The sequence below is a fragment of the Lepidochelys kempii genome, chromosome 18, assembly GCF_965140285.1.
Source record: "Lepidochelys kempii isolate rLepKem1 chromosome 18, rLepKem1.hap1, whole genome shotgun sequence".
In the NCBI taxonomy this organism is placed as follows: domain Eukaryota; kingdom Metazoa; phylum Chordata; order Testudines; family Cheloniidae; genus Lepidochelys; species Lepidochelys kempii.
In genome coordinates this window covers 21553504-21568781 of record NC_136397.1, presented here as the reverse complement: position 1 = coordinate 21568781, position 15278 = coordinate 21553504, and the positions used below count along the sequence as shown (strand labels likewise).

The 15278-nt window shown below is 38.8% G+C and overlaps 1 protein-coding gene and 1 long non-coding RNA gene across 6 annotated transcripts in view; one reads left to right on the top strand and one right to left on the bottom strand.

Annotated features, from left to right (window-relative positions):
* Nucleotides 1–15278, bottom strand: part of LOC140900037 (uncharacterized) — a 32877-nt gene that overhangs the window by 1365 nt on the left and 16234 nt on the right. Inside the window, exon 2 of the long non-coding RNA XR_012155535.1 lies at nt 3326–3424. This is a non-coding gene — a long non-coding RNA (uncharacterized LOC140900037). The remainder of the gene's footprint in view (nt 1–3325; nt 3425–15278) is intronic.
* Nucleotides 1–15278, top strand: part of CEP104 (centrosomal protein 104) — a 39566-nt gene that overhangs the window by 13524 nt on the left and 10764 nt on the right. For 4 of the 5 annotated variants that reach the window (XR_012155534.1, XM_073316538.1, XM_073316539.2 and 1 more), the window contains 11 exons: nt 1150–1212; nt 1845–1921; nt 3989–4157; nt 4392–4550; nt 5355–5585; nt 6895–7098; nt 7764–7931; nt 9734–9907; nt 13656–13832; nt 14256–14462; nt 15062–15175. Coding sequence is in view for 4 of the 5 variants with exons in the window: in XM_073316538.1 (XP_073172639.1) it covers nt 1150–1212; nt 1845–1921; nt 3989–4157; nt 4392–4550; nt 5355–5585; nt 6895–7098; nt 7764–7931; nt 9734–9907; nt 13656–13832; nt 14256–14462; nt 15062–15175 (1743 nt within the window). In the remaining variant the exon portion in view is untranslated. The remainder of the gene's footprint in view (nt 1–1149; nt 1213–1844; nt 1922–3988; nt 4158–4391; nt 4551–5354; nt 5586–6894; nt 7099–7763; nt 7932–9733; nt 9908–13655; nt 13833–14255; nt 14463–15061; nt 15176–15278) is intronic. The other variant, XM_073316541.1, reaches the window with a different exon arrangement.

Genomic DNA, 15278 nt, shown 5'->3' with positions numbered 1-15278 from the left:
CACTTGCTTGCTATGAGCTATCTACAGCTTCATCATCATCATCTTCCTCATCCTCAAAACCTGATTCTGTGTTGCCTCCATCTCCATTGAAGGAGTCAAACAACACGTCTGGGATAGTGGTGGCTGAACCCCCTAAAATGGCATGCAGCTCATCATAGAAGCAGCATGTTTGGGGCTCTGACCTGGAGCGGCCATTTGCCTCTCTGGTTTTCTGGTAGGCTTGCCTCAGCTCCCTAAGTTTCATGTGGCACTGCTTCAGGTCCCTGTTATGGCCTCTGTCCTTCATGCCCTGGGAGATTTTGACAAATGTTTTGGCATTTCGAAAACTGGAACGGAGTTCTGATAGCACAGATTCCTCTCCCCATACAGCGATCAGATCCCTTACCTCCCGTTCAGTCCATGCTGGAGCTCTTTTGTGATTCTGGGACTCCATCATGGTCACCTCTGCTGATGAGCTCTGCACTCACCTGCAGCTTGCCACGCTGGCCAAACAGGAAATTGAAATTCAAAAGTTCGCGGGCCTTTTCCTGTCTACCTGGCCAGTGCATCTGAGTTGAGAGTGCTGTTCAGAGCAGTCACAATGGAGCACTCTGGGATAGGTCCGGGAGGCCAATACCGTCTACTTGCATCCACAGTACCCCAAATTTGACCCAGCAAGGCCAATTTCAGTGCTAATCCCCTTGTCGGGTGGAGTAAGGAAATCGATTTTAAGAGCCCTTTAAGTCGAAAAAAGGGCTTTGTCATGTGGACGGGTGCCAGGTTAAATCGATATAACGCTGCTAAATTCAACCTCAACTCCTAGTGTCGACCAGGGCTTATGGCCCTAAAAGGGGAGTAGCAGACCACTACACCATGTTTCTAGCCAAGTTACCTTTAGCTAATTTAATAACAAATTGTTGAACATATGCATCTTACTCTTACAATGAGCTCTTGCCTATATATATTTGGGTGCATAGGGCCCATAGACTCTCTATGAATTTAAGTAATTCACTACTAGATAATTTTCAGTAAGTGATCAAAAATATTTTAGAGGTGCCAGCACAAGCTGTGTAATGGCTCAGTGCATGTTATATAATGATGTTGTTCAAGTCTTCATAAAATACAAGTAAAGTAATAGTGGTCTTGTATTTCTTTTTAATTCTACCTTAGGTTGCTCTGGTAGCAATAAATATAATTGGGGAACCTGCAGACTACAGCAATGACAGCAATAACGTAAGTATATAAAGTAAATTACGGAAGAAAGTTTCCATCTCAAACATAGACTGTCCATTGGATGTTGCTACACATACTTAATAATGATGTGCTTCACCTAATGTAGGGTGCCTTTTGATTTTTGTTGTTGTTACATTAGTGTTGTTTAAACAGAGCTGTCATGCACTTATTTTCTGTTTTTTGGTTGGTTGTTCTTTTTAATGTAATTTTGAAAAGAAATTCCATTTGGAAGAAGTAAACCAAAATAGCATAACGGAACTGAGTATGTTTGGAACAAATGCTGCTGTTCTCTTATAGTACAGTAAATATAAATGATAGCGTTTTTTATTTTAAAACTTACTGTGTAATTTGCATATAATAGTTTTGCCATGTTTGCTTTTTACTGTTGTGCTAAACAAAACTAGTATTTTGTCAGAGATGTAGTAAAAACTCTAACATTGTGAGACCTTGTTATATATGTGAGTTTGTTTGAAGATACTGTTAATTCAACTTAGTTATTTAAGTCTAAAAATAGAGGCATAGAAAAAGGCATGACATGATGTCTCACATTTAATTTTAATTGTTTGACTCTATAGTTTCTATCCTGTTCACAAAAAAATTGGTGACATTTCATTAACCTTTTTCTTTCAAAGCCTTCAAGAGAGAAGCTGATTGACCATTATCTTGGGAACAATCTAGATGACCTAACCTTAGATGGAACATACCTTCGGTAAGATTTCTCTGCTGAGATTTGGATCAGAGGAGTTAATAAAACTAGTGACCCGATGAGCTATAATTATAAACAATTTTAGGTGCCAAAACTTTGTCATTTCCAAGCTGTGAATTGTGCTGATTATTGTTGAACTTCAGCACTTAATTATGTCTTACATGCTTAGTGAATGAACAGAGTGCAGTCACATTCTGTTGGGTCTTTTCTTCATCAGCTACCCTTGTGTCTTATATCTCAGAAACGTTGTTCCTTAAATGCAAAATTTGAACCCAAGCGGTTGTTACAGAATTGATAGCACTAGCTATTCTTCTTGGCGTCTTGTTAACCAGCCCAACTTTAACTACTATTCATCCTATTTTCCTGTTTAACATTTACAGTGTGGTTGCCATCACAACATGTATGCTGGCTGTCAGGGATTCAACCAATGTGGCGGCACTGCAAATTTGGCCAGTGGTAGTTCTTCTATCAGGTGACAGATGAGGAGAGTAGTTTGGCTAACAGACTAGCCTATACTCTCCAGAAGCTAGCTAGATCTCTGAGTCTTACTGAGTTACTCTCCTATCGATAATATTGTCATAGCAAACAGCCATGTCAGAGAGCACTAACTGTTTCTCAGTTAGGCTTTTTAGGCTGCATAATTACATGGCCCACATATTTCAAACCTCTACAAAAGCCATACAAATTGTGCCTACAGAAGCCCTCTTTTGGGCACGCAGATCAAGTAACTGACTCAGTTTGTATGCTAGTAAATGTGCAGTTACTTGATTTACACACATGTTGGTTTTTGCATGTGTTGGCGGTGTATGAACAATCTGTGTCCATTGCATAGGATTTTGATACTTTGGCCTACAATACTTCCTGCTTGTTCTGATCAAATTGATCCAATCTTAGCATTATTTGTTCAGAATAATCAGCAGATTATGAATTACCTGTATGACAACTAGAGGTCATATCATTGCATGCCTAGTACACAAAAACACTCTATCAGAATAACACAATATTTTAGTTTTCAGGAATCTTATATTTCTGGATCTTTTTTCTTTGTTCATTTTAAAAATGTTAGCATCTCACTTAAAAGAAGAGACTGTTACTCTCAGTCATAAATTCATATATTTTTAAGGTCAGAAGGAACCATTGTGATCGTCTAGGATTCTAGTCTGAACTGTATAACACAGACCTTACAGAAATTACTGGGTGAAATACTATCAAACCCCTATTTTGTGGTTGGGTTAGAGAATATATGTTTAGAAAGACATCCAGTTGTCATTTAAAGACTTAAATGATGGAGAATCTACCATGTTCCTTGATAAGATGTTCTAGTGGTTAATTTCCCTTGTAAGTAGAAGGCATTTTCTTTTGAATAAAAGACAATTTTCTGTGGACACTGACAAACTGTTTACTTACTAACATCACTGCAGTCCATACCAACATCGACTAGTGCTAGAGGCGGCATTTTCCAGTTTATCTGATTTGAAGGAAGAAGCACCTCAAATTGGATCTGGGCTGGGAGGACAAGGTTTTGGTGAATGATGGAAATAACAGGAGTATAATAATTAGCTATTACCTAGTACTTTAAACCTTCAGAGCCGTTATAAACATTACAACAGACATCTGCTCTTCTTCCTTAGAAAATCTCAATGACCAGAGTCTTGAGGAGCTCTTTCATTTACATAGAAGTGTGATAATTTAATCATATAGATGTCACTGAAAACAACAGATCACATCAAAGTCTCGTTAGTGGTAGGTCTAGAACATTGAGTTAGGGGATAACATATCCAGTAAACTTCAATGTAGAGTAAAATGGAAAATATACATTTGCTTAAATGTTATTGAACCCAACAGAAGAAATAACTCTTACAAGAGCTAAACTTGTATTTCAAAGTAAAACAGGAAAAATGTGACTTTGATGAGCCATTTAAAATAAGTGAGATCCACAGTATATTGAAGAATGAGAAAAAAATAATTGTCATCTTAATATATATTAATCTTCTCACAGCAAAAAGAGAAGGAATATATGTAGCTGGTGCTTCAGATTAACCTCAAAAAAATATATATATATTTCTCCAGAAAACCTGACTCTATTTCACCACTGGATGATTTGGCTTTTGATATGTACCAGGATCCGGAAGTTGCTCAGATAATTCGTAAACTGGATGAGAAAAAGCATGAAGCTGTCCGTCATGAACGTTATGACTATGCCAAGAAACTCAAACAAGCTATTGCTGATTTGCAAAAGGTACTGTTTAATAACCGTCATGTCACAAATCCATGAGTTTTTCATTTGTCCATAAGATGGTCCTCAATCTTTGCAGTAAAATGCATTTTTGGTGGCTGCAGGTCACCCCTCTGATGTGTTTAAAAATAACAAATGAAGAGTCAGACAATTGAGTTTTACAGGCTGGAATTCTATATACATTTAAAAGAATGTGATTTCCAGCAACCTTAATGACATGAAAGCACCATTTTTCAGGTTGGGGAACGACTCGGGCGGTATGAGGTAGAAAAGCGCTGTGCTGTAGAGAAGGAAGATTATGATCTTGCTAAACAGAAGAAACAGCAGATGGAAGAGTACCGCCTGAAGGTGTATCAGCAACTGGAGCTGCACAACCTTCTGGATCCAGAGCTGATGGTAGGGATCACTAGTCATAATATAAAAATAAACACATGGTGGCTTGACTCATAGGGCTTTATCAAGTGGTATTATATGTATCTGAGAAGCTAAAATAAACTCAAGGGATAGGACTCATTAGGTAATTGTCAGAGTATTTTTGTTAACTTTATTTTTTTTACTTGGATTGTTTGTTGCTCACATAGCATCAGACGTTGGCTTTCTCTGCTGTTGATCTGTACTCATCTAGTTTTTCCAGCCATATACACTTAGTGGTCTATAAATAATAATGAAAAGGCACTAACAATCACAGTTACACTAGAAATACTCACATGTTTTGTCTAATTTAAAGGCCATCCAGCATAGAGTCACAGATTTTCAAGGATAAAAGAGACCATTAGATCACTTAGTCTGACCTAAATGTAATCAAGACACGTGGCTTTCTCATATTACTAAGCACCTCTTGTTGTTGCTAACGTACATGCATAAAGGGCTTCTGGTGGCTTGACTGCAAACCACAGGAGTTCAAAATGAGGGCATACCACAATCCCAAGGGGTATTTATAGCTTGAAAAGCTATTGGGAAACCATTATTTGCCAATTAGGTGAGGCTCCTTATAATCTGTAGTCTTCTCCCTTGTGTTGCTTTGCTGTTATGCCAGACACCTGCATTTAGAGCCACAATTTCCACTGATTTTTATAAGTGACGTTGTGTTGGTTCGAAAGCAGCTGATGTAGTAGTGGTGACTGAGCTTCACTTTCAGCATTTTAGTTTGAAGCCATGTCCGGAAATCTGATTGTACAAAATTGCCCTTTCTTGTCTCAGATCCGAAGACCTCCTGAATTTCCCCTTGAGCCTATGGTTTATTCAGTTAGCCCTCGGCAAAAGAAACCCATGCAGTCACTCCAGCATGAAAAAACAGAAGCACAGAAGACTGAGCCTTTGCCACAAGAAAAGCCACCCGAGACAACTTCTCCTGAGCCCATTGTCCCTGACCACTCCGTTTCTCATGTAGCCCAGCCACCAGCCTCTGTAGAGAGTTTTCCAAAGATAAATGTAAGTGATCTTGTTTATCTGAGTCTTCTCTGATTTGAGGCCTCCCACATTTGCAAGAGATCATCATATAATCATATCCAGCCAAAAGTCACCTTTCTTGGCCATTTCTATAGGAATCTACCAAAGAAAATGATTTTCTTATTACATTGAGCTTCCTCTAGGAATCTGATCATCTTTTGGTTATGCTGATGTCTCATATGGCATCAGAGGTTGGCTTTCTCTGCTGGTAATCTGTGTTCATCTAGTAATAATGATGCTTGTGTGAGACCCTTGAAAGCCTTTACAAACATTCATGAAGATGAGTTAAGTAAGATTAGACCCAATTTACGAATAGGGAAACTGACCTAAAGAGAGGTTAAGTGACTTGTCCAAGGTCACACTGCTGACTCACTTTAGGGCTGGGCTACAACTCAGCCTGTTCCTCTAATGATCTGATAACACTCCTCTTTTAGAAATGATCATGTGTGATTCTAGGCTCAGGGCCAAAACAGCAGCAAAGAGTATGTTAGAATGAGACTGAAGAACACAGTAATGGCTTGATGTCATGTGCATCATGAGGGAAAGTAATCCAGGCAGTAATTGTAATAAAATTCTTGGAACCAGAAACACTAAGACTATGTCTACACTGCAGTTAAAAACCCTAGTCTGGCCCATGCCAGCTGACTCGGGCTCACAGGGCTGGAGCTGCGGGGCTGTTTCATTGCAGTATAGATATCCAGGCTCAGGCTGGAGCCCAGGCTCTAGGATCCTGTGAGGTGGGATGGCCTGGTGCTCAGACTACAGCCGGAGCTGGAACATCTGCACTGCAGTTAAACAACCTCTTAGCCTGAGCCCAAGTCAGATGCACCCTCCAGCTCTAGATGTCTAATTGCAGTGCAGACATAACCAGTAAGGCCAGCCCAATTTCCTCTGAAGCGAATGGAGACTCCCATTGACTTCAGTAGGAGTTGGATTGGACTCTAAGAGCAGCAATAATCTCTTTACAGCACACTGGAGTAAAATAATGTAACTGTTTACATTGTCTTCATATCTGGAGAGTGGCTATAAATGGAATTCCATAATGTTTTTATCTTATCTGCTTAATGTCATATAAAATATATCCTTAGTACTGACTTCCATTCTGAAAGCACTGTTGCCATGGTAACAGGATGATTAAAAAATGAAAACTTCCAAACCTGCATTTAAAATGCAGGAGATACAACTCTGGAGAAAAGTCTGGATGGACTGTGTTGAAATGAATCAAAGTAGTGATGGAACAACATCAGATCTGAATCACAATTCGAATTACTTTCCTTGTCTTCTCCATTAGGTTGAATTTTTGCCTTACGATGAGAGACCTCTTCCAGCTATTCGTAAGCAGCATGAGGATGGATTTGCCTACCTTGAGCCAGAGATGAATGAAGAAGATATCAGTGATACTCCAAGAAGTGGCATCACTGGGGAGCCAGAACCATTAACTGAGAAAGCGCTGAGGGAGGCCAGCCCTGCCACTGAAGTTTTCGGAGAGGCCTTGGTAAAGACCAGAAAAATAAACCATTTCACATTTATAATCCAGATCTTGAGTCATTTTAGAATTCACTTTGTGAACAAAAGCATGATGAGATAATAGCTTCATATATGTAATGATTAAATAGAACTGCAAATCTAAAGTTTGGTATTACTGTCACTAGTATTAAAATCAGGTGCCTATTTTCAGCATTTACATGGCTACCTAACTTTCGGTTGTTAATGAGCTGATTACATATTATCAGAGGAATCTATTATATCTAGATAAGTTTGTGTAGATTTAGCTCATCCATTTTCAGGAGTGAGATAAGAAGAGGTTTACAGATTATCTGCTCTAGAATTTGTCCTCTGATGAAAGTTTCACTGTTAGTGTCACAGCGAATGGTGCTTTGTTGGTAGATAGGTAGTTGCCAAAATCTGGGTTAGTTTGTTGAGGTTAAGGTATTAATCCCATTTCCTTTGGTATAAAGTCTCATTTTTCCTTTAAGCAATTTTATGGGAGAGATTTTCAAGAATGCAAAAGAAGTAAGATGCCTCAGTCCCATTGAAAGTAAATGGGATTTGAGTGCCTAATTCCCATTTTGCCTTTGCAAATCTCTTCCTGTGTCGCACTAAATTATGCATTGAGTTGCCAGTATTAGCCATTTTAACAGTAATCTTACTCTGTATCAGGTTGCAGGAGCATATTCCAAGACTTGGTCGTATCGAGAAGATGCATTGCTTGCTATATATAAAAAGCTGATGGAAATCTCTGCCAGCACATCTAAGGATGATTTAAAGAATATGCTTAGAGCTGCTGTCTTTCTTATAAGAAGAGCCATAAAAGACATAGTGTCTTCAGTGAGTAATACTGTTTCATAATAAAAATATCCTCATTGAAGCTCCAGTCCTGCACAGCCTTGTGCAAGGCTATACTCACATGGAACAAGTTGCAGGATCAGGGCCTAGTAAGTGAAGGCTTTTAGTTGAGAAAATAATTGTAATTTAATAATATTAAATATCTGAATAGCCTACACTCTAAAAGGGAATGCTGTTATATTAACTTTGGCTTTGAATTATAGTTGCAATTTTACAAAAATGTGAGTTCATGCAGGTTTTTAATTGCTGCCAAATTTAGGGAACTGCATAATATACAGAGGTAAATAGTTTATAAAATGTGAGCATCTTGGGTTGTCTGTGTATTGCATGCCATGAAGAATAGTGACTGTGCTCAATAAATAAGTTTTTTGTGAAACTTTTATACAGCACTTAAATGCTATAGTAGAAAGAGAAACGTAGGTTATTTAGCAAATAATATATTTTATGGGTAAGGCTCCGTGTTCTGTGACTTTCCGTGACCTCTGTGACTTCTGCAGCAGCCAGTGCACTTGGCCCAGGGGCTGCCTGAGCAGCTCAGGGTACACCAGCCTCTGCTGGGGCAGTCTCAGGCCCTCCCACCCCTAGCAGCAGGAGTTTGGGCGTGGGGGGGCTCAGGGCTGGGGGTTGAGGTGTGGGACAGTGCTTACCTGGTCGGGGGGAGGCTCCCCGGAAGGGCGACAAAAACTCCCCTCCCTCAGCTCCTAGCTCCACGTGCTGCTTCTGCCCGCAGGTACCGCCCCTGCAGCTCCCATTGGCCATGGTTCCCAGCCAATGGGAGCTGCAGAACCAGGGCTTGGGACAGAGCGGAGGCAGCAAGTGGAACTAGGAGCTGGGATCACCGCTTCCTAGGAGCCAGGTAGGAAGCCTGCCCCAGTCCCACCAACCCCCCCTCCCCGAGCCTCCGCAGCGCCCCCAGAGCCACCCTCCCAAGCTGACCCCTTCCTAAATTTTAGTCAGGGGTATATAATAGAAGTCATGGACAGGTCACAGGCCGTGAATTTTTGTTTACTGCCTGTGACCTATCCATGTCTTTTACTTAGTATACCTGTGACTAAAATGTAGCCTTATTTATGGATAATGTACCCTGTAATTATCCACTGTGCTCCACAAAACATGAATGAAAGCTGAGAATCCTAAAATTCATCTTAAATTTAACAATTTAATTCTGTAAAATACCCAAAGAACAAGTAACAGTTAAATTTGCATAGCAGAAGTATGTAGTTAAATCAACTTGGTTCTTGCAACAAATAGTTTGTGCAGACTTTTTCAGAATGAATAAAGAAAGCTAGACTATCTGCCTTTACTTGAATATCTGCCTTAACTTAAGTCATTTAATCTAGGGTTGGACAAAATCAAGGCAATATTTTCCACATTTGTGTAAGTCAAAGTTGAGTAATGGGCTTGAAGAAGTAACTATGGATACAGTATGTATTAAAATTGGGCTATACTACTTTATAAAGTTGATACAGGGAACAGAAGAGATTGCAGAGGGGTAACTTTTAGTCTCCAGCTAGGCCTTAGGAGATGGGGAAAGTTCAGTTTTTTCAAGAGCTTGCTGGACTTTATAGAAAATCAGTAGAATATATTGTTTGGCCCTTCACTTAAGGATTTAACTCATATTTTCTAGGGGAAAAAACCTGAGGTCGCTTCCATTACCGTGTTTTCCATATTGGTAATTCTAGACTTTTGCTGTTTCTGTTAATTCTAGAAAACAGACTGAGTTATATTACATGGAAATAGGACATTTTAAAATATTTTTTGTTTTAATAATCTTTCTAACTCAGGTTTTCCAAGCTTCCCTGAAACTTTTGAAAATGATCATCACTCAGTATATACCAAAGCATAAACTAGGTAAACTGGAAACAGCTCATTGTGTGGAAAGAACGCTTCCAAATCTGCTTTCTAGAACAGGAGACTCCTCAACCCGTCTTCGTATTGTGGCTGCCAACTTTATTCAGGTAGGAATGTCATCTGGAAATGCATATTAGATTGACTTTTTTAATACAACATTTAGCTGTTTTACCCACACATATGACAGACTGAGAATGCCACCAAGACACGGACTGCATGACATCTGTCCAAAATCAAATGTAAAAAGATATATTGGTGCTACAGTAATCAGTTTACTGCTGCTGGATTAACCTAAATAAGCTCCATATCATGGTTGTACGTTTTGACGCTAAGTGTTAATTACCCTTTTTGGTTTGAATGTGCTATTTCTGGTAAATACTTCATTACACATTCCACTATCATATTTACATGCGGATTGTTAAGAGCCACCAAGGACTTCCAGACTCCTCGGCTGGCTGCCTCCTGGGCTGCTGAGCTCCCAAGCAGGCAGCCATGGAAGCCAGCTTGCCCTCGGGTCTGGAAGCCCTCCATCCCCAGCCCTAAGAAGGTCCACCCCAAAAGTTGCAAAACTTGGAAGCTCCAACAACTGCTGACTGAAATGGACATTCTTGTCCATTTCACTGCTGTAGCAGTGGCTAAACTGCCAAGAAAGTCAATTTTAGTTTTGCCCTCTGGAAAGCGAGTTTCTTTTTTGGAAATGTAATGTGTTGGTGTATGAGAAGCAAAATATTTTTCAGGATTTCCAGTTCATAAGAAATTTCAAAATATTGTGCTGAACTGGAATTAAACCATATTTCAAAATGTTGAAATATCTCGTAAACTGGAACTCCTGAGATTCATCTTGTATTGCTTGTGAATGCAGGAGACAGAACTCTCACAGGATTTGGACCTAAACTGTGGACTTCACTCACAGAAGAGATAATGACCATGAACCTCACAGTAGTTGGAACTAACTCCATTTCTTTGACTTAGCTTCCTCACAATTACTTTTTCAGCAGCTTGCTCAAATCTACTGGTTGTGAAGTAATCTGCTAGTTTTCAGTCTACTCCTGCAAGAGCAGAATGGACATAAAGTTTAGTTTGCCATTTTTTTTTATTATTATTAATTTGAAGGGTACTGCAGTGATAAGAGCTATGAAAGTACCTAGATAGTCCTTGTCTCCTATTTGTAATATGGTATAATTTTTGATTAAAAGAAAATATATTTACACTCAAACTAATTGTAAAATTATAAATAAACTTACCTGTTCTGTGACTGAATTTTAGGTCATTTTATAGAGTCATTTTAACCTAATTGCAATAAAAATTAAGGGAAATTTTCAATTAGAAGTAAACAAATGACGTAAATATCAGATTTAGCAAAAGTAAAAAAGGATGCCAATTTAAAAATTGACAATCCATTCCTTGTGTGGTGGCAGTGAGCATTTGTGAACAGCTGTTGAAGAAGTACAGACTCTGTTTTCCAGTAAAACTTCAAAGCAGGAACAGTAATTCTCTGTGTGTGTGTATATATGTTAATATAATCCCAGGAGGATACTAGGTGAGTCACTGGCTCTGGGTTATTTTATCATTGCATTCATCAAGATTGGGAGAAAAGTTTTTTCTTTCACTACAGACTTGACTCAGATTTTAACAGGGATAGTGTGAGAACTGCTCTGGTTTGTCACTCTAAAGCCAAAGGTGGCTTTTTTTTTTTAATACCTCTTGGCTCGTGTACACTAGATTTGTAATTGTATACTTGAAAGGAAATGAGGAAGCCATTACTGTTGTAGTTTTGTAGCCAGGACATAGAGTACTTGGCTTGGAAAAGGAGGAAGATATACTTAGTATATTATTGCTAGCAGAAAATAAAACTTAATAGAACCTAAACAGTAAAACTTAAGAAATATTTAGAGTGACAGTGTAATATTCCTGTAGGGTTTTTGTATGACATTTCCAAACAGGAGGTATAAAAGATGGTCAAGCAGCCCTTTTCCTATATACACTCAGTACCTTTTCCAGTAGGTTTGCCTCTTACTTGAAAAGTGAATGCAGATCATTCATGTGTCCTTTAAGAAATATGAACTAAGATTAAATGAAACATTGCTCCATAATCACTTAAAATCAAACCAATTTATGAAAGAAGCTGTTTCTCTACTGCCACTGCTACCACCACTTACTCCTTTGGCACAGGGCTCCCACACAGACCATGCAAATGAAAGCTTCATAAATTATCCTGTGCAATGCAGATCAGTGTTGTTCCTCCATGTGCATCCACTACATATTCTTTTGATCCTGGTGCAAGCTGCTTCACATGTCTCACTTTTCTCCTATAAGCTGTTACTCTCTCTTTCCTAGCCACTGGCAACCAATATTCAGTCAGTTGTGATGGCAAGACCAATAGTGGCTTATGGTCTGAGCTATGTTGCAGTAAACCTGTTACAACAGACTCTTCTTTCTGTACAACCTACCTGAACTAATGTCTGGCTCCTTCTCAATTTTTCCCCTTTTTGTCAGGTTTGCTTACAAGAGGACAGAGTGCAGTGATTTCAAAGGAATACTACCAGGCTTCATAGCCTCATGATCTGGTGCCTGTTACTTCCATACTTCTATTGTCACAACTGACCTGGGTGTTTCTTTTAATCTCCTTGTTGTTGGTAGCTCCTTAGACAAGTCAGGAAACCTTAGCTTAAATATACTTTTCTCCTTTTTCCTGTGACCTTATCAAATTTAAAGCACAACTATTAAACTAAATGTTATGACTTTTTTTGATGTTGAAGACAATAATGATACTTGGCACCACATGGAAAGTAAAAATAAACCAGTGAACCAAATTACAAACATTACTTGAAATGTTAAAAAATTCAAACCAAAATCTTATCTTTGCGATGTGGCATTGAAGAAATGAAATGGGCACAAAAGTTAGTGTAATTTGAACACAAGTGAGACTCCAACTGCATTGACCATGTTTTAGGATTTAGAACTTATGTAGGAATGGAGAACTGTCCTAGAAATGTGCATTTCTTTACCCTTCATAAAAGCACAGAAGATATGAAAATGCTAGTCTTCACTGTTCATTAGTGGAAGGAACAATAATTGATTCATGCATATTAATATTTATTCACAGGGAAAAATAACTGGATTTATTTGTTAAATGTACTCTGTGTGTCAGATTCTGATCTGTTATGCTATATACTAGATCAGGCGCTGGTGGATTTAATCCAGTTTTCTTATTGAAAACAGAATCTAGCCTAATAAAACTAAAATGTTAAGTGAAAGTTACTGTATTTTTTTCTACGAACATGTTAAAATTATCAGTTTTGCACACACAGCTAGAATAGGTACTGTCTAGCATTGAAAGGACCAAACAGCAAGCATCTTATGACAACAGAATTCAGCTGTGAGGCTGTTTCCTTAGTAGATCAATAAAATGTGAGGTGGTAGATTTCCTCTGCTAAAGCACTTTCCTGAGATCAGTCTTGAGGCATTATCATTAGACTTCCTCTAGGAAATTTTCTCTCTCCTTCAGTTATCTAAAAACAAAAAAAAAAACTTAGTGTCCAATTCTGCAGGTCTTGTTCAGATGAGAGATCCCAGTGAAAACATATTTCCCAGCAGATGCAATGTGTGCATGTTCTCGGTCAATAAAGTTGTTGCCAATAGCAAGACTGACACTTTTTTCTTCTCTTTATGCTGTGTACAGCCGACTGTGTTGAAATAGTGAATAACCATCTTCCTCTCCTGAAAGGTTTATCTCATTGTAACTAACACAGGACATTCTTGGTCATGAGGTCCTGAATAACAGTGGCTTTGCAAACCATTTCATCCTGTGTTTCAGCATTTTCCTGTGCGGGTTAACTCTGTATTTCCCTACAGGAAATGGCACTGTGTAATGAAGTTAAACCTCTTCAAATCATTCCGGTTCATCTGGTCCAGCCATTGAAACCAAATTCCCCTACTCATCTGGCAATGAGTCAGGTGGACTTGGTGGAACGCCTGTTGAAAGACCTGGGAACAGAAAACTCTGGGTTTACCATTGACAACGTCATGAGGGTAAGCGTCTGAAACTACAGTATTTTAAGTCTCTTTTTCTTGAATGAATGTTAATTTATTTGTGTTAGAGTGCCTGGTGCATACACCAGTCAGTGAGGCCCAGTGAGCTTCTCTAGGTGGCATTAGTCAACCTTGTGAAGATCCATAATGCAAAAGAAAATCTATAAAGGATACGTGGTTGGAGAAACATGCCTGTCTGTCTAACTAGGCAATATCAATGCTCCTACTGCAGTGGGCAGTCGCTCCTGATTAAGGGACAGATCCTTTGGTCTGACTGAGGTATGCTCAGCACACAGTGGAAATCGGGGCTGGCGAAGGTGGTTTAAAGCTATCTTTGTTTTTCCCCCAAATGTGGTGAGAATAGTCCGGCCCAGTTTAACTCCAGAAGAAAGTAAGAATAACCTTTTTCACCAATATTTTCAGTTTGCGACAGGGGCGTTGGAGCACAGAGTATATGAGGTACGCGATACAGCATTACGGATTATCTTCGACATGTACAGGCAGCACCAGGCCATTATACTGGATTATCTTCCTCCAGATGATGCCAACACACGCAAGAATGTTCTCTATAAAACACTCTTTGATGGATTTACTAAAATAGATGGTAGACTTACTGAGGCTGAGCTTAGGGTAAGTAATAAGACTGTGGAAAGTGTGCAGCTATGTTAAGATATTGTATTTTCAGCAGTGTCTTGGTGGAACCATGTATTGAATTTGTAGCTGCACTGATCGTAAAAAAAAAATGGTTATAACACTTACGGCAGAATTTCATAATTGTAAATATCACGGTCGTATAGTAAAAAAACAGACTTGCACTCACTTTACTATATAAACCCATTTATAATCACTGTTATGATAGGGATCAAGCATAGAAAAAAGCACAGGTTATATTTCTGAAACACTAACAATATTTTCACATCAGTAAGGTAAAAATCTAGGGTCAGTGGCAGTATGGTCATTCTTTGACTGTGGGACGAATGGAAGATGTGTTAATTTATTCATTATCTGTCAGTGGGGTATTTACATGAGAGACAGGTCTAAATCATAATGCATTTCTTTAAAATTAGCATAGAAGATCCTTTTTTGTTTATATTGTAATGGACCAGTTGTTAGTTTTGCACACAGTAAGAAAACAACATTATGTTCTAGATTAAATGGTGTTTTTGCATCCTTCCCTGAGTGAAAGAGTATTACAAAACCACTGTAACTGAAAGAGTATTTCTTAACAGGCACAGAAAAAAGCAGCCACAGAAGAAGCAGAAAAACAGAAGAAAGAGGAGATTAAGGTCCTGCAAGGGCAGCTAGCAGCACTGAAGGAGATCCAGGCAGTTCAGGCTGGAAAGGTCAATATAATTTTTTAGCAGATGTTCTGGGTTGAAATTATCTTGTAATGGTGGTATAATTACAGGTACTGGTCCTATTATTTTTTCCTGATGGATACTGGAA